We start from the raw sequence: 25,481 nt of genomic DNA on the forward strand, positions 1-25,481 counted from the left end.
GCAAATCATTTGATTCAGATTAAGACTTCAGAGCGCGTCTCGTGGATTGTTTAGTTCAGATTGGGACTTCGGAATGGGTTCACAAATCATTTGATTCAGATTAGGACTTCAGAGCGCGTCTCGTGGATTGTTTAATTCAGATTGGGACTACGCAATGGGTTCGCAAATCATTTGATTCAGATTAGGACTTCAGAGCGCGTCTCGTGGATTGTTTAATTCAGATTGGGACTTCGGAGTGGGTTTGTGGACCATTTGATTCAGATCAGGACTTCAGAGTGGGTTTGCAAATCATTTGATTTAGATTGGGACTTCGGAGAGGATTCTTGAATCATGTGTTTCAGATCAGAATTTCGGAGCGGGATTGCAAATTATTTAATTCAGATCGGGACTTCAGAGCGGGCTCACGGATCATTTGATTCAGTTTGGGACTTCGGAGAGGGTTCGTGAATCATTCACGATTTCAAAGCAGGTTTGCAGATCATTTGATTCAGATCGGAACTTCAGAGAGGGTTTGTGGATCATTGGAATCAGACCAGGATTTCGGAGCGGATTCACGAATCATTTAATTCAGATTGGGACTTCAGAATGCGTCTCGTAAATGATTTGATTCGGAACTGATCCAGAAATGATCTGAAATCATGGTTCACAAATCATTATTCAGATCGGAACTTTTAAGGGTGGATCGCGAATCATTTGATTTAGATCGAAACTTTGGAGCGGGTCCATGAATCATTTGTTTCAGATCTGGACCTCAGCAGAGGTTCGCAAATCATTTGATTAAGTTCGGGCCTTCAGAGCCTGTATAGTATCGGGAATCATTTGATAATTTGAAGATTTTGGGAGCGGGTTTGCACATTTTTTTTTATTAAACAGGAGAAAACATCAAACCATTAAGGCAGTACAACAGTTATAAAAACGAAAGAAAAAGTAAACAGTGGTTAATTTGTGGTTACCATAGTAAACTATAGTAACTATGTGTTGTATTATTTTTAGTATTATTAGTATATTTTTACATTTCTTTTTAGAATTTGAAAGATAAGACATTGTTTCCTAATTGAGATCTCTGATTGAAGTCCTTCAAAATTCCTGTAAAAGTCCTTGCAAGTGGAATTTATATTTTAACAGTATCTGTATGAACCCTGAAAATGAGGATTTGTAAAGAAAATGCTACTTTCTCTTGAACGTGTTCAACATTTAGCAAAAACTAGAGATTACAGTTTAACAAGTTTTAAATATGGATATTTTTCTTACACAAACACATCAATTCCTTTTAGAAGGCCTTTATTAACCCCTGGAGCAGTGTGGAGCACTTTTTATGATGGATGGACACTTTTTTGGACAACAAAATCTTGACACCCATTCACTAATTATAATTGCCATTATAAAGCTTGGAAAAGCCAGGACATTATTAAAATAACTCCAATTGTATTTGTCTGAAAGAAAAAGGTCATATACACCTAGAATAGCTGAACTGTCACTTTAACACTATGATAGTACATAGTCGGAAGCAGAGAGCGACTACAATAAAAGCAGCTTTAGTCTGAAAAGGAATGTTTTTATTGAAATAAAGTTAGTAAGAGAGCCATTCTGGTCACATTATAGATACAGGATTGTTAAATACTTTGGCTACACGAGGCCAGTCATAAAACGTTTCAAAATCAGCCTCCTTTGGCTCGGTGGAGGGAGATCCTAAACGAAAAGTAATAAAGATCCAGTCACATGTTTATAATGAGTGCCTCACGTTTGTAAACCCAATGCTCCAATACGAAGCACGATGATTACTGAAATGAAACGAGGAGTAAATGCAAAGCAATACATATTAAAACAGCACAGGATGTAACCACATCCACCAATAGAGTTGCAGCACTTGAGGGAAACTCGAAAGCTATTGGTTCACACATGCTAAATTTGCATGAAGATTTAAGGCGGTCTTCATTTTCGAAGAAAAAGAAAAGAGCAGGCACAAGATGTGTTTGCAAGAAACTTTCTCAGTCACAGAGCTTTTTTGCAATTTGCAATGCATTGCTGCAGTGTATAAAAGGGTGGCTTGTATGCAAATCATACTATTTACAAAAACATGCTTGGAAATCGTAGAAGTCTGAGCGAATTAATAATGAACCAAAGTTGAAAAATGAATCGCAGAAGCACTTAAGTGGAAATATGAGACCAAGTTTCTCGAGGTAAATCGAAAAGCTGCCATAATTTCGGAAAAAACATGCGTTTTTCTGTTTTAAAAATCACCTTTCCTAAAACGGAACACAATATATTGATTTGATATGCAACTGATTTCATTCTCAAACAAGTCAATGGAATGCTAAGAAAAATCAAGGCTCAAATGAACTGAGATGAATTCATCAACATAGTGTCTTTTTTTGCTATTTTTATACTAAAGGTCCACCATTTTCCTGTCAGTTTGAGAGTTGTATGTGTTGAGACAGACTTTAAAGGAGCTGTTTGCACCCAGTGGGTTTGACACATTTTTGATCGTCATTCACATTTTCAAAACAACTAATTTAGTTTATATACATTCTTTAAGGATTGATTTACCATTAAATCTTTAAAAAAAAAAAATCAAAGTAACTATTCACAAGTCTGATGTGGCCAAAGTGTTTTCTCTGCGCAAAAATATATAGTGTAACATCCCACTGCAAACTGCCCCTTTAATGTTAAGACAACCAGTGCTCTGGCACCATCTGTAGGTCAGAAAAGGTATCACCAGGGTCCGCTCTCGGGGTAACTGGGCACAGCGGCGGGATACTGCGGCAGGCTGGGGCCGGTTTCGGAGATTGCGTTGAATCCGGCTTCTCTCACAGGGGCGCTCTTCCACACGCCTGTGCTCCATTCTTCTTGCGCCCTCTGAAAACTGCCTCCTCCACCACGATACAGTCGATGAACCTTTAAGGAGACCAAACTGATGTCATTCACTGCTCTTTAGTTTTAAATTAAAGCTTGCGTCTGTATATGCAAATCATACCTTGATGAGAATGAACACCATTAGAACTGTATCTATGGTGAAGAGCAGAGTACAGATGAGCATGAATATAGCCGAGACTACATTTGTGCCAAAAAAGATCACTGTGGCAATCCAACCACTGCGAAAAGAGAAAAATATGGTGTGATAGCATCAATGGAAGTATTCAAATGACCACTTAAAGACATCAAAGACCGACACTGAAGAAAAGAAATGTAGCTTTTTTGTGCACAAAAAGTATTTTTGTAGCTTCATAACATTACGGTTGAAGCATTGATGTCAAATGGACTATTTTAACAATGTCCTTACTACCTTTCTGGGCCTTGAACATGGATGTTGCGTTCTATGCAGGGTAAGAAAGCTCTTAGATCTCTGCAAAAATATCTTAATTTGTGTTTTGAAGATGAACGAAGGTCTTACGGGTTTGGAATGATATGAGGGGGAGTAATTAATGACAGGATTTTAATTTGTGGGTGAACTATCCCTTTATATATTGTTTCTCTTATGTGTTTCACTGTATTGGACAAGAGGTCTAAAGTTAACTTACAGTTTTCTTCATAAAAGTTGTTCAGGAAACCTAAACCCAATGGTAACCTACTTACATCAGATAGGCTATAAATACCAGACGAGAAGCGCTATGTGGCAAACCAGATGTGTTCTCAAATTCAAGGTGACAGACCAAAATCTAGTCACCATACAGACAAAAAGTTCACTTCAAAACTGAAAAAATGGATGTTGATGAGTATAAACAGTGCAAACAGAAAGAATAAGAGCAATCTAATCTTTTTTTTCTTCAAAACTGTATAAGTTTGTTTCTTATGTTGAGCACAAAAGAAGATATTTTGAAGAATGTTGGCAACCAAACAGTAGAGTTTTTTTCCCATACAATGGAAGTCAATAGCTTCCAGCAAATGTTTGGTTACCAAAAATAATGAGTTTTTTTTATTTATGAGTGAACTATCACTGTATTCCATGTGACCCCCTTTAAACGTATTCCTGCAAACATCAAAAGTCTTGTAAGATTCTCTTAAAGGGATAGTTTACCCAAAAAATGAAAATTACCCCATGATTTACTCACCTTTAAGCAATCCTAGGTGTACATGACTTCATTCTTTCAGACGAAAACAGTTATATTTAAAAATGTCCTGGCTCTTTTAAGCTTTATAATGGTAATGAATGGCTGTTGAGATTTTGAAGTCCAATAAAGTGCGTCCATCCATCATAAAAAGTGCTCCACACGACTCCAGGGGGGTTAATAGAGTTTTCGAAGCGAATCGATGCATTTGTGTAAGAAAAATATCATTATTTAAAACTTTATAAACCATAATCTCCGGCATGTTCCAGCAGATTACGTAGGATGCAGACATAGCGTAAACTCTGGTGAGAATATGCTAGTCTCACGAGAACCAGGTTTTGTTTACAACAAAGGAAAACCAGTCTCCTCTTGGCTTAAAATCGAAAACGAAATTTTTCTTTAATAATCCTTTTTTTGCTCTTCCAATTTGTGACCCGTGTTTTGTTTCGCTCTCTGTTCGTCACCGCGTTTGTCTAAGTCATCCGCTGAAAAACCACTCTCTCGTGAACATGCGTATGACAGTTAGCGGAAGCTAGTGATTATGGTTTATAAAGTTTAAAATATGGATATTTTTCATACACAAACACATTGGTTCACTTCAGAAGGCCTTTATTAAAAGCTCTGTGGAGCACTTTTGATGATGGATGGATGCACTTTCTTTGACTTCAAAATCTCAACACCCATTAACTGCCATTATAAAGTTTGGAAGAGCCAAAACATTTTTAATATAACTCTGATTGTATTCATCTGAAAGAACAAAGTAATATACACCTAAAATGGCCTGAGGGTGAGTAAATCATGAGGTAATTTAATATTAGCTACTTTATATTTAAATAGCTACTCACCAAGCACCCCAACCTGATATACCAAGACTCTGGATGAAGACAAGAACACATTGCAGAAAGAACATGAAGAAAAATGCCATGAAGTTGAAGGAACTGTCAGCCCTAAAAAAAAAAAAAAGATAAAACCATTTAAAAATTAAAGTGAAAACTCCAGCCTCATTTGTCCTTTCACAAAATGGGTTCCTTACCGTAATGCTTTATAGAGTGGCCTGAACCAGCAGATGTAACTACATGGGCTGAAAAGCACCAGCCAGAGGAGCGCAAAGCCAAAGTTGACCGCTCCGCCTCCTCCGGCCCACCAGGCTATGCAGGCCACCACATTAACACATAGTGTGATACAGTACACTGAAAAATAGATAAATATCAGTCATTAGTTTCTTCAGTCAAACTTAGGAATCTCAATTTTTTCCAAACTACAGTTGAGGTCAAAAGTTTACATACACCTTGCAGAATCTGCAAAATGTTAATTATTTGACCAAAATAATAGGGATTGTACAAAATGCATGTAATGGTTTATTTATTACTGACCTGTGTGATTTCACATAAAAGATGTTTACATATAATTTATAAAAATGACCCCGTTGAAAAGTTTACATCCACTTTTTTTTGTTTGTTTAGTGATAGTTGTTCATGAGTCCCTTGTTTGTCCTTAACAGTTAAACTGCTCGCTGTTCTTCAGAAAAATCCTTAAGGTCCCACAAATTCTTTGGTTTTCCAGCATTTTTGTGTATTTCAACACTTTCCAACAATGACTGTATGATTTTGAGATCCATCTTTTCACACTCTGGACAACTGAGGGACTCATGCAACTAATACAGAAGGTTCAAACGCTCACTGATGCTCCAGAAGAAAACGTGATGCACTAAGGGGGTGAACATTTTTAGAATATGAAGATCAGGGTAAATTTAACTTATTTTGTCTTTTGGAAAACATGTAAGTATCTTCTGTAGATCTTGAAGGGCAGTACTAAATGAAAAAATATGATATTTAGACAAAATAGGACAAAAATTTTACTTTCTGTTCAAAAGTTTTCACCCCCTGGCTCTTAATGCATCATGTTTCCTTCTGGAGCATCAGTGAGCGTTTGAACCTTCTGTAATAGTTGCATATGAGTTAAGATGGATCTTAAAATCATACAGTCATTGTTGGAAAGGGTTGAAATACACAAAAATGCTGAAAAACCAAAGAATTTGTGGGACCTCACAGATTTTTCTGAAGAACAGCAGGCAGTTTAACTGTTCAGGACAAACAAGGGACTCATGAACAACTATCACTAAATAAAAAACAGCTGTGGATCATTCAGGTAACAACACAGTATTAACAATCAACTGTATGTAAACTTTTGAACAGAGTCATTTTTATAAATTCAACAATTATTTTTTCTTGTGCACTATATGTAAACATCTTTCATGTGAAATATCTCATTCAGGTCAGTACTAAATAAACAATAACATGCATTTTGTATGATTCCACTTATTTTGGTCAAATAATTTACATTTTGCAGATTCTGAAAGGGGGATATAAACTTTTGACCTCAACTGTATAAGTTTACATTTCTTTACTCACACATCCAAAGATTGTAAATACGGCGCACAAGCTGCTGGTAGGGCTGTGGAATTTCCTCATCCACGTTCTGGTAAAAACATGGCTTTATAGGAATAAACTTCGGCAGTGGGGGGAAGTTGTTTGCTCGATCTGTCATGCAAAAATGAAAATTACTCATTTTTAACCAAAACAAAACTCCAAAAAGTAGGGAAAATTGTTTCCACCATAGAATAAATAAATGAAAAAAATGTCATTTATTTTATTTTTTTTTAATTCTCACTGTTTGTACTTTTATCTCTCTCTCAGAATTGTGATATATAAACACTCGCTTTGAATTATAAACACACTTTTTTATTTTGTGGCAGAAACAAAAAACAGAATTGCAAGATGTAAATTCAGAATTCAGAGAAAAAAAATTTGAATTGTGAGATATAAACTCAGAATTTGAATATATAAATCTGAGATAAAAAGTCGCAATTATCTTTTTTTTTTTTTTTTTTTTACTTTAATTCCATGAGATAAAATCCATTAAAAAGCAACTAAAACAGTAACAGTCATAATTTTCATATCCCAACCAAACCTGACTTAACTTACCAGTCATTCTCAATTTTGAGAAGAAGTAAATATTGTTTGTTTTTCTGCTGCTAGTGAACTTTTCCTTCTCTGAACTGGTTGGAATTTTCAGTGCTAAAAGAAACACAAATATCGTAAAAACAGGCAAAACATTCTTAAAAATAGATTTAAAAATTATAATCAACCTGTCAACATTAAGCAAGATGATACATAACGTTAACTGTTGAACACTGCAAGCCACATAAGATCATAACAGTTGTCTTTAAATAACATAAACGCTTATTTTGTATTTAATATGTCTTATTTATAATAAGTCTATACTAACGACTTAAATGATATTTGAAAACAACACAGGCCAACAGCTAACCATGTCAAACACAACTGCAGTAAAAAAAAAAGCAATGGCCAAACTAAACAACATGCACGCAAATTAGAAATATTACTTCATGTACTTAAAAGCAAAACGGCTGCTTTATTAATACAATAAAACCACAGGTTTATATTCTTAATAATACGATACCTTTGCACCGCTAAATAGTTTGATAGGGATGCGTCTGCAGTGCGCATTGAATACTGGCAATCCCGTGGCGGACTAGCGTTTGGATGCATTATGGGAATTGTAGTTCTAAAGCGGATTGGTTTGCACGTAGGCGGACGGAAGTTATAACTATCAAAAACTACAAACCCCATTACGTGATGACCAAAGGTGTGGTCTCAATGCGTGTGACTAGATAATATACCAGTTTTCCTGCCTTGTGGCAATGTATAAATATGACACCTTTCTGTTTTTTTTTTGCAAGACGCTTTTGAATATTTTCGAGTTTTGGAATTTAAATGCATGTTAAACTTCCGTTTGTACTTTTGTTGTTAAAATATAACGTTACGTTAAATCTCCAAATGTTTCAAGCTTCTCAAAACAATCTTTGAAAACATAAAACATAATTTAAATATTTGTTTAACATCTCAACAGTTTTATTTAGAATAAAAAACACTTTCCAATTCTTAAAAGTGCTTTTCGCTTAACATCAACCCTCTACTCTAAATTACCAAGTCAAAGCAGTTCCGCGGAATAACTTTCTGACTTATTTTATTCAACCAATCCTATTCGAGAATCTCACTCTTTGACCAATCACATGTTTTGTGACACTTGTTGCGAGGCAGAGCCAAGCGTGTCAGCCAATAGCGTGACTCGTCGTTGATCTGACGCAGTTCTCCGCTGACCAATCACAGCCTGCAATCCACTCCCGCAACAGGCTCCCGCCAATTCTGAGCGGGGAGCGCGGAGGGAGTCTAGCCGGGGATGAGACGGGAACGACTGGACCAGGATTACACACGAAAAAACACAACCTACAACTGTAAAAGTAACAGAAACCCGGCAGTTCGCAGTTGACACGTTAATGTTATACCTGGGATAGACGTGGAGTCGATGACCGGCCTTGAGGAGCGGTGTACGGAGTCGAAAAAAAGCGCTCCCCGTTTCAGTTTAACGTTTTCAGTGTGAGGACAGCGCGGGAGCGCGGATGGTGGTCGTGATGCTCGCGGCCGAAGAGCCTTTGGCCTCCACACCACGAAGAGGTCTGGTGTTCAACTAAAAATAAAACTGGTTTATAGCATTATTAAAGTTAATATAGAGGGAACACCATGGTAAAATAAAAGTAGAGAGTTCATATAGGTGGCTAACAACAAAAGAGCTCAAAACTACTTTTTTAATTGGACATTAGTTCTGAAAAGGTTTTAGTTCGTTTCAGTTTGTCTGAGAAACGATAAAAATGTAAAATGAATGTCTTTTCAAAGTAGCATTTGGTGTTGTCGAGGGTTTTCTACTCATAATTAGCATGTTAGCAGGTGAGCTCAGATTTGTTATTGACAAGCTTGTTTTTCTCCTCACAAAATGTGACTTTTGACGCGTAATGTTTATTTTTTTTTTCTGTATTCGACTGGGTTTATCGAAATACGCCTTGTTTATGTTGTTTTGAACTCAAACTAGTTCTTTGTTTCTTAGTCTTATGCTAATGGATGAACTTAATGGCTTCGCAGTCACAGGTTCAGTAGCCAAACTCACTTTAGCCACAGGCCTAACAAACCATCATTCGCTGAAAGGCGGGAGAACTAAACTAAACATTATACGTGGATCTGGTCTCCATTGTGTCTTTGGGAGTTTGTAAGCGATTTTAGTTTTATGTGGAGACTCTTGAACTTTTTCATGAGTTTAAAGTTACCATTTATTATTGAAAATTAAATCTTTGGGTTCGAAGCGACTGTCAACTAACTTAATAGTTCAGTTAGCATGCAGAGGTAGCAGTTAACATAACGTTATCTTTGTTGTGACGAGACGTGGATTGACAACGAGTGGTGTTTTGCTTCAAGTTTTGATTTTAACCATATGTCAAAGTCCATGTCACAATAATGCCATTTCATTTATTTTAAGGATAACGGATTGGTTCATAACATACTTTTTGTATATTTCAGGCATGGATTGTGTGGGCAAAGCTAATACCAGCAAGAAGCTTGTTCAAGGTAAACAACTTAAGTGTTAATATTGCTAGTCAATGATGTAAAACGTATCCCTAACCAGGGACATATGATAGTGTCAGGTTATGTCATACTTTGAGGACACAGTTTTTTACATAATTTCCTTTTTTTGGGGTCTTGGGAGCTTATTTTGTTAAAAAAAAGGTAAAGTAAATATTCCCAGTTTAGATTGCTTTAGTCATATACAGTTGAAGTTAAATGTTTACATGCACCTTGCAGAATCTGCATAATGTTAATTATTTTAGCAAAATAAGAGAGATCATACACAATGCATGTTATTTTTAATCTAATACTGACCTGAATAAGATATTCCACATAAAATGTTTACATATAGTCCACAAGAGAAAAAAATGGTTGCATTTATAAAAATTACCCTGTTCAAAAGTTTGCAACATTTTGATTCTCAATATTGTGTTGATACCTTAATGACCCACAGCTGTTTTTTGTTTTGTTTTTCCCTATCTTTTCACACTGAGGACAACTGAGGGACTCATATGCAACTATTACAGAAGGTTCAAACACTCACTGATGCTTCAGAAAGAAAACAATGCATTAGGAGCAGAGGGCTAAAAAAATTGAATATAAAGATCAGGGTAAATTTAACTTATTTTGTCTTCTCAGGAACACATTGGCACATTCTGTAGCTTCTGAAGGGCAGTACTAAATAGGGCTGCACGATTAATCGTTTTTAAACCGAAATCGCGATTTGAAAGGGTGCGACTTTCAAATCGCAAGAGCTGCGATTATTTCGATTTATTATCAAATGTGGTAACAAGCATTTAAGTCGTTTCTGACAGGTCGCTTCATGTGCACATTACGTCTTCATGCTTATATTACGTTTGATGCAGAGTTTAACCAATAGGGGGCATTTTAACACTGCATGTAGAGACATGCACAGGACGTATTTTTCAGTCCCGCGTCCGCAGAAATATGTTTATCTCGTTCAGTTCCCGCCTCGACATTCATGTTTTGTCCCGCTCCTGCCCACATAAAAGTAACCTATATAGTTTTTTCAGTACATCAATTGAATTTACATGAAACAGTTTTGTAACATCTCGTAATTTCACAAAACCCCAGCATAAACGCTCCTGATAAAATATTTGTTATATAGGCTAAGCATCAACATTCACAAACCACTGTTATTCTTAACAGAAGAGCAAGCATGAGCTACTGTGTGTATCCATAGCAGAATGCAAGTAGACAAAGCTAAAGTTGACATCTCAGTTCAAATGCGATCTCATAAAGCTCTAACACAATAAATATTATGCACAATGAATCAATGTCTACACTTCGTGTGTTTTAATTCGCGAGCACGCAATATTCAGCACTGTGCAAGAATGTTTGAGCAGTGAGTGGATTCTAACCTCTGATGACTGCCTATCCTTGTGCTTACTAATCATAGCTGTAAGTTATATACTAGTTGTTCTTGCTGCTTTTGTGCAATAGATTAATAACAATATTTGCTTTTTAGATAGCCTATTTCTATTTTGCGGGGGTCCCGCGAATCATTTTATTTTCCCGCGTCCCGAACAGCCGCACTCGCCCATCAAGTTATGTCCCGCGCCGCAGTCGGTTGCCTCGGGTCCCGCTATACTCCCGTAGGAGTGCAGGTCTCTACTGCATTTACTGAGCAAATAACGTTAACGTCATTTGGAAAAGATGAGCGGGAGCAGCGGCTCAACTTCCCAACAAAGTGTCTCTTAATGTAGGTTATCTTCAGTGTTTTACTGATGTAAAATTGTTCACAGTGTGTTTGGATTCCTAAAAGTTTAAGATTTTAATAATATTTTATTATAAAATTATATATATATATATATATATATATATATATATAAATATATTATAAAAGATTTTAATAATATTATAGCATTTTAATTGTTAATTTTATTTAAGATACTGTAGTTATTTTCTTAATATGTCATGATAACTGACAACTTTATTTAAAAAAAGCCAAAAATGTTTAAGAGGTTTTAAATAAACAGTAGAACAGTGTAGCATACTTTCTGATTATGCTTGGTCTTTCTTTGGTGCTCTTAAAACCACCATATCAAACCTGTAGCTCTTTTATGAAATAGTAGTAAATCGCATTTTAAATCGCAATTTTGATCAGAAAAATCGCAATTAGATTTTTTCTCCAAATCGTGCAGCCCTAGTACTAAATGGACACATTTTTATTCTGTTCAAAAGTTTTCACCCCCTGGATCTTAAAGGAGAAGGCCAGTGTGATATCAAAGACTATAGAATACCCAAGACATGTCACTCGTATAGTTTTGAATGGGGAAAAATGCAACGCTCATTATGGCCGCGAAGCCCCGCCTTCTTAATAAAGAGTCAATCGTTGATTAGTAAAGTCAGCGCGTCACTGCAGCTGCCGTTAGAAGTCCCGGTTGCTATAGAAACGATCGGCGCTCTAAGACGTGCGCTCAGTACTGCGCATGCGCACTGGCTCATTTAGCAGGAAAAATAAGCGTTTTTTTAACGCTATTGGAGCTCAAGGAACCATATTTATGAGGCAGTTCTTGTTGGATTTCGTTGGAGATTTAAAATATGAAATTTAATCGTAAGCTTGGTGAACAGTTTTGGAGAAATTGATGTTTCCCCATTCAAACAGATAGGAGCTGCACTTGAATGCCCGAGAGGCGTTTCAAAGATGGCCGCCGAGTGACATGACTTGCCTTAAAGGGACTTTGGTGATATTGACCTAAAGTGTGTTGAATCATTATACCGAGTGTGAACGTACCTTGCATATCTCATCTCGGTTTGTGCCCTGCAGTCTGAAATCTGGGGTCAGTTAGCCGCTGCTAACAACAGGTTGTCAATGAGAGTCAACAGGGCATCGGAGTAGCCATGTAAATAAATCACTGTTTTATGTCATTTACGAGGCACAAAGTAGCTCCACACTTCATTGGTAGACTTCCAAGGGCCCTGACATTTAAAACGAGACATTGAGAACTCAGAAAAAGCACCGGTAGTTTATTTACAAGATTTATACAGACAGTACCTGCAAGGAATTTACCGGCCGCCGTCATCTTGAATTTAGTCACGATAGGTCGAGTGACGAGCAGGAAGGAACTTATCAGGTTATCAAGTCTACCAATGAAGTGTGGAGCTACTTTGTGCCTCGTAGATGGCATAAAAGTGATTTATTTACATGGCTAGTCCGATGCCCTATTCTCCCTCATTGACAACCTGTTGTTAGCGTCGGCTAACTAACGCCAGATTTCGAATTGCAGGGCACAAACCGAGATGAGATATGCAAGGTACGTTCACACTTGGTATAATGATTCAACACACTTTAGGTCAATATCACACCGGACTTCTCCTTTAATGCATCGTTTTAACTTCTGAAGCATCAGTGAGTGTTTGAACCTTCTGTAATCGTTGAATATGAGTCCCTCAGTGTGAAAAGATGGATCTCAAAATCATACAGTCATTGTTGGAAAGGGTTCAAATACACAAATGCTGAAAAAACTAAATTTGTGGGACCTGAAGAATTTTTCTAAAGAACTGTGAGCAGTTTAATTGTTCAGGACAAACAAGGGACTCATGAACAACTATCACTAAACAAAAAAACACAGCTGTGGATCATTCAGGTAACAACACAGTATTAAGAATCAAGTGTATGTAAACTTTTGAATGGGGTCATTTCTATAAATTCAACTATTTTCTCTTGTGGACTATATGTAAACATACTTTATGTGAAATATTGTATTCAGGTCAGTACTAAATAAAGAATAACATGCATTTTGTATGATCCTTCTTATTTAGGTAAAATAATTAACATTTTGCAGATTCTGCAAGGTGTATGTAAACTTCTGACTGAATTTTTATTCAAAAACACTTTCATTCCTATATAAAAGCCCAAACTTACAAAAGAAAATTCTGTCATTAATTACTCACCCTCATCTTCCAGATTGTAAGACCTTTGTTCATCTTCAGAACACAAATTAAGATATTTTTGATGAAATCTGAGAGCTTTCTGACCCTGAGTAGACAACAACAAAACTGACACTTTCAAGGCCCAGAAAGGTAGTAGGGCAATTCCACACAAATCAAGTAAACCTTACCAAGAAAAAATAAAGTTTTTACAAAAAGAACAAAACCCTGTTTAAGTTGTGCATTTAGGTCTGTATTTTACTGCCTCAATATGCTTTAATAAAAATTTGAAGGAAATCACTGTTTTTCCACCACATATGAGGGGTGCACCTATTGTAAAATTACATTTTCATTCGACTGTATTTCATAGTTTCAAATGAGAGGTCAAAGAATGCTCATTTTTTAATTTATGTGAGCAGTAAGTATTTTGTAGAAAGATGGAGGCCTGCCTGAAAAGTAAATAAACTCACTTTGTCTAAACAGCGATGATTTTTGGATTTATAAGGGCTAGATTTATGGCGTCAGGGCGCTTTAGTGCTGTGTCACGTCCGTAACGTTTTAAAGATTAAGTTTATTTCATTTAGTAATTATTAATGCAATTAACTTGAAACTTTCTGCACAAAGCCAACTTATGGCCATGCTTATTATGATCAACAGCCTATCTCAATTCTTTGCTCTCATCAGCCATAATAATGCGTTACGGACGCTTCATAGTAAATCATATGCATACTGGCACACACGTTGAGAACTGATAGCCTGTGTATTTCCATACTGCTGTGACCTGTTTCAGGCTTTCCCTATCATAACATTTTAGAAATGAATTCATTCTAAAATTTCAGAAATTGCATTCTCAACGGGAACATCGCGGAGATAGACTGCATTTGCCATGCGGGTCAGAAATGCACAGGTGGACAAAAGGAAAAAATCGTCAAAACTATTTAAAATGGCATATCATTTTCATTGTCAATATTATCTTTTTTTAAACATTTTCCCCCGGTTTCACAGACAAAGCTTAAGCCTATTCCTAGACTAAAATGTAAGTCTGAGCTGTTTCAACTGAAAGAAACGTGCATTGACTAATCTTAAAATAGATCAGTGCCTTTGTTTTGCCTAAAGATGCACACCAGTAATGTTTCTTTCTAAGTCACATTTATAAAAATTACGTAAATGTCCTAATTGAACTATGGCTTAATCCTGGTTTAGGCTAGGCCCTGTCTGTGAAACCGGGCCTTTATCTGTTTCAAATAACTTGTCGCCATCTGTGCTGTATTCATGCAGAGAGCAAGATTTTGCTTGTTCTGTGCGCATGCGTGACACAAGAGATGTTCTGTGGGGTTACAGCACTCATATTTGTGTAAATATTTTTTTTGTTTGGTTTTATTTTGTATCATTGCATGTTTAATTCACTATTTTATGCAGATGCAAAATGCTAGACTGCGAATAAGATTAGGCTAGTTTCCCATTTATAATAATTTGTACAATATACATTCAGCATATTTAAGAACCGGTTTTGTATCTTTATTTAATGCATACGTGATTTATTGCAACAAGTTCATGAGAGTCATTAAACAAGTTTATGACTGCGACATTGGTGTAATCTTGATCAACATCAACTAATGATAAATGCATTGGAGCGGCATCGGCCCATTAGATCATTTTAAAACGTCAAATATATCCTTCAATTTGCATGTTATAACTGCATCTCAGATGTAGACTGGTGAAGATTTATTTTAATGTGGATCCCACACTCTAGCCTAAACTTAATTATTTAAATATGCCATTATAAATATGCAAGTGTTTGTGCGGAAAAATTAATGCGCATGCATGACGGGGAGGTGCCCGCGCCAGCATTTTTTTTCTGATAAAGCATTTTTTTATATGAGACAATTTAAAATAATAAAAAAAAAAGAAAAGAAACAACTTAAAATTGGGGTGCTCATATACATGAGAAATACATCTAAAGAAAGTCTACTTTTAAACGAACGAAATAAAACGAAATCAATGCTCTTATGTAATCTGCAAATGCATTTCCAAAGGAGCATCCAGTTGAGATTTCGTGAATTTAATTTTTTTGGGCCGACGATGACACAGAAAACTTTTATGTTATTTTATTAATAAATTAAAACGTCTTATTTTGTCAATCATTAGGCTACTTTTGCCTATGCTTTGTGGCAAACATTAAGTGCTTAAACACAAACGAAAACCAAAATAAAATTGATATTTTATGCTTTTGAATGACCAACTCTTCTCCCTTCGGCAGATTTGCTTCTCGTTTGTGCATTGTAGTCTATATACCGGCACATATGTTTACCTCTTGGCTGATGACTGATGAAGGTCTGCTGCTGTGACTAGTTTCCATTTAACATTTTCAAAATAAATTCATTCTAATAACATTTTAGAAATCACATTTTCAGCGAGAACTTGGCAGAGGTAAGATTTAGTCGAATGCGGATTGCAAACTCTAGTATTAACTTAGGTAATGCCTACGTTTTTGGCCCGCATTCAAGTGTTTGCACGAAATATTAATACACATATGGCGAGGCGCCTGTAGGGCTGTCGCGGTTAAGGAATTTCCCTTGCGGTAATTTTGAGTGGCTCAGTAGCGCGGTATGCGGTATTACCGCCATATAATTGTGTGTAGGCTGTTACAATGTAAGGTCATATTCAGAAATCAATAAACCGAAACCAAATCGCGTTGATATGTGAAGTGAAGTAAACAGTAGGCTACTTACATAGAAACCTAGCCAGTAAGAAATGCAAATTTTGAAGAAAAATGTCAGACATACTTAGAGGCTTTGCATCTGAAATAGGGATGGCGAAAACTAAAAAATTTCTTGACCGACCACCGAGCCTCATTAGCCGGTTGAAACCGGTTAACCGATTAGTTTAAAATATGGTACGCTATTTGAAATAACAGCCATTTCGAGCCGCGCCTGCAATTTCGCAACTCTGTCGCATCTGGCCGCGATGACACCGAACGCGTCTCTAAAAACGCGATGCGCACAGCACTGCCTTTTTTTTTTTTGGTGACTTTTAATAAAAGAGCAGTGTGCTGCGTTTTTTTATGTTGCTAAGCAACGACCAAAACAGCTGTCCTGTCAGTCAAATCAAAGGATTATAGCGCGAGCACTCTAAAATCTTCGTTTTATGCTGTTAAGTAAACTGTCATATTAGCAGAAACCCTAAATAATACAGCTCCGGGTTACCCACGATAGACACAAAAGGTTTCTCCTCTATTTCTTGCAGTCTCCGGACTTTTTAAGCAACCGTAAAATTCCGTCACCACAACAGAAGGGCCGCCTCGTCTCCATTCATTCGATTGGACAATGGAAAAGAACGCGAATGACGTTGGGCGTTTTTACGCTCAGAGTTGATTTTTTTTTTTCAAACTTCATGCGCTCAGAGCGCTCCTGCAAAAACGCGAGGCGCAGCAGGCGGTGAAAACGCGAGGCGCCTGGGGCGCATAAGCAGCGCGTAGAACGCTCACTGCCAACAGAAAACCATTCAAAAGAGGCGCCTCCAACTGCAAAAACGCGTTCGGTGTGATCGCGGCCTCTCTCTGCCGCTCTGCCTCCCGCACACACACACACACACACACACTGCCACTCACGTCACTTTTTTAAAATCCCCTACAGCGCGAAACATGAGTCCCGCAAACGCGGCGCCGAAGAGCTTGTTGTATGTACTCGTAGGACAAATGGCTCCTTAGTTTCAAATGGTTTGGGTACAAGGTGATCGCTTTGAAAATAAAGGCGTTTGTCTAGGTTAGAAGCTCATTTGAAACATTGCCACGGCTCATTTAAGAAAATGACAGCTCCGAAGAGACGCCGCTTTAGTTGAGGTAGTGTTAACCATAATAAAGAAAGATGATGATCATCATCACCTTATCGGTTACCACTGAAATGTAGATGTAATGTATTTCCAAATCTAAGCCCATCTTATGCGGAATGTTGCCTAATAGACTGCAACATGATAAAACCAATGGATAAAACAGGCACCTTCAGAATGCGTAAAAGACGCACCGGCACTTTTTTTTTTTAACCGACTACCGACAACTTTGACCGGTTAACGTTGATACGGTCAACCACCGGTCAAACGGTCATCGGTTAACATCCCTAATCTGAAATCTTCGTGTATATAACAGTTAGCGCGCGAGTCTGACTGGACAAGAGACTTTCTGTCAGTATTTCACCTGCGTGTTCTAGACGAGCTGTCAGTCAGTGCAGTTTCATTTTTACGCCACAAGATGGAGGCAATAGACTATCTTTGAGTAAGTCTTTAATCCGTTCATTCAATATACGTTCAAAAACGCTTATTTATTCAAAGAGAGACGTAATGAAACACGATGTTAAAATCATTTTAACTTTAATCGCCACTTTTAAAGGCTCAGCTGACCAGCAGAGCGTCGATGTTAAGACAGAGATTTCACTTTCCTTGGACATGACAAGCTAGTTTCACATACATACCTGACTCGATCTGAAAGACAGACGCAGGTAATCGCACAAGCTCAGTCGATCTCTCTCTCATTCGCTGTCTGTTTAGGCTTGTTAAGTGCATATCTACTGAGCCTCATAATAAACACATTATGTTATCATTACTAACTTATTACTAATTTAATATTCAGCGCACAGGCATTAAGTGAGAAGGGCAAATCCTTAGGAAAAAAGAAAACAGGCAAATATCGCGGTTGCTGCGGTTGTTGCATTCCTCTGCGGTTATGCACGTCAATAGCGCTGTATTGCGATATTGCGGTTATCGCGACAGCCCTAGGCGCCTGCGCTCACTTGCATATTTTTCATGATAATGAAACAACTTAAAATCAGTTGATTTAATGTAAATTCATAATAACAACAAAGCGCTTTCTGTCATCTCTATTTCTGAGGTGGGGAGTATCTTAAAAAAAGAGCCAGAACTCACATAGGCTACAAGAGTCTATAAAAGGTTGAAATTTCTATTTTTAAACGAACCAATTAAAAACGAAATTAAATCCCCGTTTATGTAATTTGAAGGCTGTATTTCTCTCTAAAGTCACAACCAGTATAGGCCTGTGGAGATGAGAGTGAGCATTGTGAATTTAATCTTGCAGCCGACAAGAAAACATTAGTTTAATAATAAAAAATTAAAATGACAAATTTTTCTATACATTATTTAGTTAAATACTGGCTTAAACGAATGATTATTAGTTACTACTAGACGTCTCTATTAAAGTTATTAAAGCATTTTATAAGCATATTCATAGTCGGATAAATTCCGCTTTCAGTGTCACGTGCGTAACACTGATTTTTCCTCTTAAGCATAAAAACGAAAATTTAAACAAAATTGATATTTTAGGTAGGGATGCACCGGTTGACCGGCCATAAATCGAAACCGGCCGGTTTTTGCATCTAACGCGGTTTTCGTTTTTATCCCGGCCGGTTTTTTTCCGGAAGTGTGTACGCGAGCCGCGGCATTCGATTCATTCAGAAACATGTCACTTGTGTGGAGGTTTTTCGAAATCTGTGAGCAGGACGTGAAGATTGCAATCTGCAATGTCTGCAAAGGACAGCCGCTTTTCTGTGCTCGCTGAAGTTGCACGAGCGTACCTGTCCTGTCCTGCACAAGCGCAGACAGCGAACGTTTGTTCAGCTCAGCTTCTCACGTGACAGATGAAAAAAGAAACACTCACTTGTGACAAAGCTGAGATGCTTATTTTTGTAAAAAACAAAAACAAGCATAGGGCTGGGCGGTATACCTTTTCATACCGAATACCGGTGTTTTTTTAAAAAATGATATTCATTTTTCATATACCCCAATACCGGTGAGTGTGTGCGTACAAAGCGCTGGGAACACGTATGTTGACGCAAACAGAAACCGCAGCTTGCACGTGCTTGTCTGAAGCAACACATCTGAGGTGTGGACGTATTTCAGTATATCTGAGAAAGACCCAGGGTTAGCGATTTGCAAAACTTGTAATGCCGAAATTTCAAGAGGGGGTGTGTCTGCAGTGATGAGAGCAAAGATCGGCGCATTGTGCGCAGACAGATGTAGCTTTCAGTGAGAGAAAAACAATGGCTTTACGTTGGTGTTACGTCGCAATATTTTAAAGATATGTCTTTTCTATATACTGTATTTTTATTAATATTTATGTTTTAAAGCCAATGGATATCACACAAGCAACGTGGAAACTGATCAATATGTTAAAGTGAAAGTAAAAACTGACTTTCAGCATCTGATGTGCATTCTTTCAGACAATGAGAGACGATTATACTTCATATGCTGATATTAATTTAGTCCCTTAATATTTTTCTTGTGCCCCGAACATGGTGGGGAAAAAAATAAAAAAGAAACGTATTTTGTGTAAGGTTTGTTTTTGAAAGTCTTAAATAAAGCTCTTAATTTTCATTGATGACTGCAGTGTTATTAGGGGGTTATGAAAGTCATAATTATGATTTCAGGTGGTCTAAAATGTGGGGACTGAAAGACAAGAATTGCGATGAAGCTTCAAAAGGCTATCCATTGAATAAATATGAGCGCTGCACGTTTCAGAATCATTTGTTGCGCTACTTTGTATACTACCATTCTGACAGCGCCTCCTGCTGGAAGAGAAACGCGTAGACTTGTAAATGTGAACTTGTGAAGAATGCACAATAAAGTGTTGTGTATTTTGACTGCAAATCATGAATTCTGATTTCTTCACCTCATTACAATTATGAGTGCCACTGTCACTTCTTTGTGAACAGCAGCATTTTGTGAGACCAATCAAACCTGGGTTAATACTAGTCCAGTGTAAGCCAATATGCTGCAGTAATTATTCTCTAATTTATTAGGAAATGTGGTTAACACCTAGTCATGCATGAAAAAAAAAATACCGTCATATACCGTGATACCGTATCATTTTGAAAAATACCGTGATATAAATTTTTTGGTCATACCGCCCAGCTCTAAACAAGCATTACTTTACTTTTGAAAAGCCAAAAATAAAAGTCTGTTCTGTTAAGAATGATTATTATTATTTTACATTAAAATGCCTGTTGGCTTACTGTTTTACTTTACTAAAAGCATGTTTTACTTATTAAACTGTATTTAATTTCATATTTTTTATTTATTATTTAATTTCAGATGTCAGATGCTATTGATTCAATAGCCAAAGCCAGTTTGGCCTGTTAAATACAAAATAAACATGTTTATGTTGTTTACTTGCATAACTTCTTGTTTTTGAAAAAATCGGAAATCGGTATCGGAATCGGCCAGCTTGCTTGTAAAAAATCGGTATCGGAATCGGCCATGAAAAATCATGATCGGTGCATCCCTAATTTTAGGTTTTGTAAATGGCCAACCCTTGTCGATTCGGCAGATATTGTTACTTCTGGTTTGTGCACTGTAAATCGCAGAAATTCTACAAAATATGTTGTCTCCCAGAAACTTGTCTTTTTTTGTCACGTCCGTAACACGTTTATTTCCCTCATTTAAAATATAACAGCGTTTTAGACTGAAACTTTTCTGATGCCTGGACTCTATTTTAAGGGGTTTTGAAAAATATAAAGAGATGGTACAATATAGTCATAAAGAATAAAATTTATGAGAGTTTATATTTCAGGTTTTGACTTTGAATGTCACGTCCGTAACGCTGGAATTGCTCAGTAAGGACATCGGTAAAATAGCCCATGTGACATCAGTGCTTCAACTGTAATGTTACGAAGCTACTAGATTGTGTTCTGCGGAGGAAGACACGTCTTCGTAAAATTGTCTGAAGGTTTCGACAGAGCCCACACATGCATTGATACTCTTGTGAACGTGCGTCGAAAATGTTATTGGATAAAGTCTTTACTTTTGTTTTATTTGCGCACAAACAATATTTTCGTAGCTTCATAACGTTACAGTTGAACCAACTGATGTCACATGGACACTTTTAACGATGACCTTACTGTTCTTTCTGGGTGCACTGCTGTCTATGCAGGGTCAGAAACAGGGCCGGATTTAGCCAGCCCCATTAGGGGGTGCATGTAGAATATTGGGGGGGCAAGTGTGGGTGAGCTTCTCTAATTATCTATGCAAAGAAAACTATACTAACTATGCTGTCATCATATCAGTCCACCTATCCATATCTCTATCTTCTCCTTTGTTCAATTTGATTTGTCTTATAGGTTTTATGTTTGATGCCCTACCCTCTGCATTTACCCAGGCTTGGGACCGGCACAAATAGGACACTGGCTTGTGCCCTTTTGAGGCTGCATTTATGTTTTGTTTTTTTTTAATTTTTACTTTTTTAAATGTCTCTATCTATCTATCTATCTATCTATCTATCTATCTATTCATTTTTTTGTCTTTTTATTTTATTCATATATTTTTTTATTTCTTTTTTTGTGTATTTTTTTTACAAAAATTTTTTTTTTAAAGCATCAGTCGTCTGCTTTTCTGTGCAAAAAGACTAACAAATGCATGCATATCTAGGCCTGTGGTTATGCCCTTCTCCTGAGCCAGAATAACTACATTTCTTTTTCTTTCATGTAGCAATAGTGCGGCGGAAGGGAGTAAGAACACGAGACAAAGTGGAGAAAGAGCTTTAGCATGATGCAGATGATATTCCAATCACAAGGGAGGTCACATACATGCGATGGAGCTGAGGAAATGCATTCTTATACCCGTGTAGATATTTGCAAACGGTAGAGAGGTCTTCAAACTCTACATTGCCATCATCATCAGCCTTTTTAAATTCTTTTCCAGTCTTTTTGCATTTCAGTTTTCACAGACACTAGTCCATATCGCGATTTGAATTAAGTGACAGACCAACTTTTGATTTATTAATCCAAAAATCAACGAATTCTGTGGTATTCCGCGCTATAGTAAAGTCGGTTTTTATGAATGGAGTGCGCGATCCCGTCCGTGTTTTCGCAGAGGAGACGTTGTAAACGCGCGATCATGTAGAGACAGAAATGACATACCTTCGTGTAAATAGGATAAATAACATAAGGCAATTTAGTTTGTTTGTTTTATGAAATTCGGAATTTTGCATGCCTTTACGTTTGGGGGGGCAGTCACAGCATTTAGGGGGGCATTGCCCCACCTTGCCCATGCCTATGTCCGGGCCTGGTCAGAAAGCTCTCGGATTATATTAAAAACATCTTAATTTGTGTTCTGAAGATGAACAAATCTTTTACTGGTTTGAAATGACATGAGGCTGAGTAATTAATGACAGAATTTTCATTTTTGGGACAACTATCCCTTTAATGCTCAAAATAGGATTGCAGTCTACTAAACTAACAGTGTTGTCTCCCTACAGCACGTCTACCTTTCAAACGGCTCAACCCAGAACCCAAGGAATGCAGTGAGCCCAAAAAAACCAAAGGTCCGGTTGCCCCCAAGTGTTCTGAACCCAGTACGTCAGATGGAGAAAATGATATGGACAGCTCTTCCACCCCGCTGAACCATGGTCCGGCTCTGGTAAATGGCCGCGGACCACTTGATTGCTTCATGAGCAGACGGAAGCGTTCCCCAGTCCGCTCTGGCCCTGAAGCCACAATCGACCTCACCGAAGACTCAAATGAAGCTGTCATACAGCAGCCTGAACCTCCAGTCGCTGCCACTTGCCCACTTAGCGAAGAAACAACAAAGAATGCAGAACATGAAACAGAATCTGCAGAACCAACTACGCCACTGACAGAGAAAGAGACGGAGAAAGATGAAGATGTTTCAATGCTGGACATCACTCAGGAGTCTGACTCTGAGGAAGAGGAGCAGCAAGAGAATGAAGTCAGTCATGGGAATGAGTCTGTGCTGTCGACAGAGTCTACCAGCTCCCTCTCAGTGGTTGAGAGCTCTCCAGAGCCCAGCAAGAGTGCTCCCAGCACCCCTGCTTCTGTGAGTAGATATGATTCAATCATTTTATCTCTTCTATTTGCTTAAAAGTTCAACCTATTGATCTTTAGCTTTTCTTTTTGCAGACGTCACGGATTGACGCAGCTAGTAAAATGAAGAGACGATCCCTTAAGGTGAAATCCCACATTTGATCACATTTAGAAACCAGTTTTTTAGGGCAATGTTAATCTGAGTCCTATTTAGGGATGCACCGATCCGTATCGGCCGATCACTTGCGCGTTTTGTCAGTAAAGCCGGTTCTATAATCAGCGGTAAATGCCATCAGGTGCGTGATTTCACGTTGAGCCGTATATACTACACACAGCCGTTGTTCACTGACGAGCTGCGCACATTCACACTGATAATGAACATTGATTTGCGCAGCTCGTCGGTAAACAACGGCTGTGTGTAGTATATACGGCTCAACGTGAAATCACGCACCTGATGGCATTTACCGCTGATTACAGAACCGGCTTTACTGACAAAACGCGCAAGCATGATAGGCCGATTCGTATCGGTGCATCCCTAGTCCTATTACTCCTCTAAAAGTCCCAAATAGGTTATCACAATGTGAATGTTTGCACTTTAAAGAGTTCAAGATTGATTGTTTCCTTTCAAAGTCTTGTCGCTGGAATTCAGCGCTCCATTTGAATAGCTCTTTGTCTTATTGTCTCTCAGAGTGTCCAAGAGCAGGACGAAAAGCAGCGACGAAAGGAAGAGAAAGAGCGCCAGAAAGAGGAGGCCAAAGCTGCTAAGGAGAGGAAGAAAGAGGAGGCCCGCAAGCTCAAGGAAGAGAAGGAGAGGGAGAAGAAAGAAAAAAAGGAGAAAGACGAAAAGGAGCGGCGGGAGAAGAAGGAGAGGGAGGAGAAGGAAAAGGCAGAGAAAATAAGAGCTAAAGAAGAGCAGCGGCAAATGAAAATTGAGTGAGTGTCTCAGCGTAACATCACATTAGTTCATTTCAAGCAGAGTATGAGTATTAAAATCTGGTGTAAATCCTATGTAGAGCCAAACTGGAAGAAAAGAGGAAGAAAGAGGAGGAAAAACGGTTGAAGGAAGAGAAAGAAGTGAGTAATTTCATCAGCTTTCATTCCTCTGAGTTTCAAATTTGATTGCAAACTGTTCAGGTTCTCATTGTGTTTGTGTATCTGTTTAGCGAATCAAAGCTGTGAAGGCTGAGATTACACGGTTTCTACAGAAGCCCAAGACCCAGTTGGCACCAAAGGTAGGAGTCGTTGAATAAAGACCTGGTTTGTCTACTACTTGTAAAACATTTTACAATTGATATGTGTTGACATAATTTAAGAATAAGTCCTTGTTGGACAAACAAGATGGCAAATAAGATGGTTGTCATGCATTTGTTAAACATGTTTTGTGACTATTCTTCTGTGTTTCAGACTCTGGCAGCTGCCTGTGGGAAATTTGCTCCTTTTGAGATTAAAGCGAACATGTCTCTGGCTCCACTGACTCGAGTACAGTGTGAAGACACTGTTCTAGAGGAGCTGGACCATTATCTTGCCAAGCCTGATATCACTCTAAATGGACTGAAGGACTGGACAAAGCACAAACCTCGCAGTTCAGGTCCGACCAGGCCCAGTCGTGGTGCAGTAAGGTAAAGCCACATTGAACCTGTTGCTGAGATGCTTATGAACTTATTATACGTGACCCTGGGCCACAAAACCAGTCTTAAGTAGCACAGGTATATTTATAGCATTAGCCAACAATACATTGTATGGGTCAATATTTTCGACTTTTCAAAATCCAAAAATCATTAGATATTAAGGGGAGACTCTGCAGGCAAATTTTTTTTTTTTTTTTTTTTCATGCACCTATCAAGTTTGAGATTTTGGGCTTTTTGGTTTTTCATAAAGTTTTTTTTTTTTTTTTGACTAGTGGAAAGAAAACATCCAAAAAACACTGTTAAGTGTTTCTTTTATAGCACTTTATCTATTTGTGTTACTAGATTTCAAATACAATGTATTTTTTTAAAGGCAGTTTTCTCAAAATTATTTTTTTCTTTTACACTGAGCCATAAATCTCCACTTCAGTAGCACTTACACACACACACCAAACTTTACATTTTTATTCCTGTCTATATCCTGAAGGTTTTTACAGAGGGATTTGTTCATATATAATTTATTTTTTTATACAACATTTACAAATATGGTGTTTCCTGTCTTTTTTCTGAATTATGTCGTGACGGAATGAGACCCAAAATTCCCTCTGTAAAACA

The 25,481-nt window shown here is 37.6% G+C and overlaps 2 protein-coding genes across 3 annotated transcripts in view; one reads left to right on the forward strand and one right to left on the reverse strand.

Annotated features, from left to right (window-relative positions):
• Positions 1-2,258: 2,258 nt before the first annotated feature.
• LOC141315884 (secretory carrier-associated membrane protein 4-like) lies at positions 2,259-7,602 on the reverse strand. 2 transcript variants are annotated; one of them, XM_073832726.1, is made up of 7 exons: positions 7,530-7,602; positions 7,031-7,123; positions 6,458-6,586; positions 5,080-5,236; positions 4,892-4,993; positions 2,975-3,092; positions 2,259-2,895 (listed from the first exon to the last, which is right to left on the reverse strand). In XM_073832726.1, the coding sequence occupies exons 2-7, from the start codon at positions 7,035-7,037 to the stop codon at positions 2,713-2,715; spliced, it is 696 nt and encodes a 231-aa protein (XP_073688827.1). In that variant the 5' UTR covers positions 7,038-7,123; positions 7,530-7,602; the 3' UTR covers positions 2,259-2,712. The 2 variants fall into 2 exon arrangements, with proteins under 2 accessions (XP_073688827.1, XP_073688828.1); XM_073832727.1 differs by lacking the exons at positions 7,031-7,123; positions 7,530-7,602 and having other exon boundaries at positions 6,458-6,593.
• A 708-nt stretch (positions 7,603-8,310) lies between these two features.
• The window catches only part of LOC141315886 (chromatin assembly factor 1 subunit A-like), a 28,780-nt gene continuing 11,609 nt past the window's right edge, over positions 8,311-25,481 (forward strand). The window contains exons 1-8 of the mRNA XM_073832728.1: positions 8,311-8,584; positions 9,479-9,526; positions 22,677-23,254; positions 23,338-23,385; positions 23,930-24,174; positions 24,255-24,315; positions 24,405-24,473; positions 24,646-24,860. Coding sequence (XP_073688829.1) covers positions 8,530-8,584; positions 9,479-9,526; positions 22,677-23,254; positions 23,338-23,385; positions 23,930-24,174; positions 24,255-24,315; positions 24,405-24,473; positions 24,646-24,860 — 1,319 coding nt within the window. The 5' untranslated portion in view covers positions 8,311-8,529. The remainder of the gene's footprint in view (positions 8,585-9,478; positions 9,527-22,676; positions 23,255-23,337; positions 23,386-23,929; positions 24,175-24,254; positions 24,316-24,404; positions 24,474-24,645; positions 24,861-25,481) is intronic.

The sequence above is a fragment of the Garra rufa genome, unplaced genomic scaffold (genome assembly GCF_049309525.1).
Source record: "Garra rufa unplaced genomic scaffold, GarRuf1.0 hap1_unplaced_042, whole genome shotgun sequence".
Classification (NCBI taxonomy): Eukaryota; Metazoa; Chordata; class Actinopteri; order Cypriniformes; family Cyprinidae; genus Garra; species Garra rufa.

Excerpts from the sequence above, each read along its gene's own strand:
- LOC141315884 (XM_073832726.1), bottom strand. Across the intron at positions 5,237-6,457 it reads TATTTACAATCTTTGGATGT|TGTACTGTATCACACTATGT; the intron begins GTGAGTAAAGAA and ends TCTATTTTTCAG. Across the intron at positions 3,093-4,891 it reads ATATCAGGTTGGGGTGCTTG|TGGTTGGATTGCCACAGTGA; the intron begins GTGAGTAGCTAT and ends CTCTTTTCGCAG.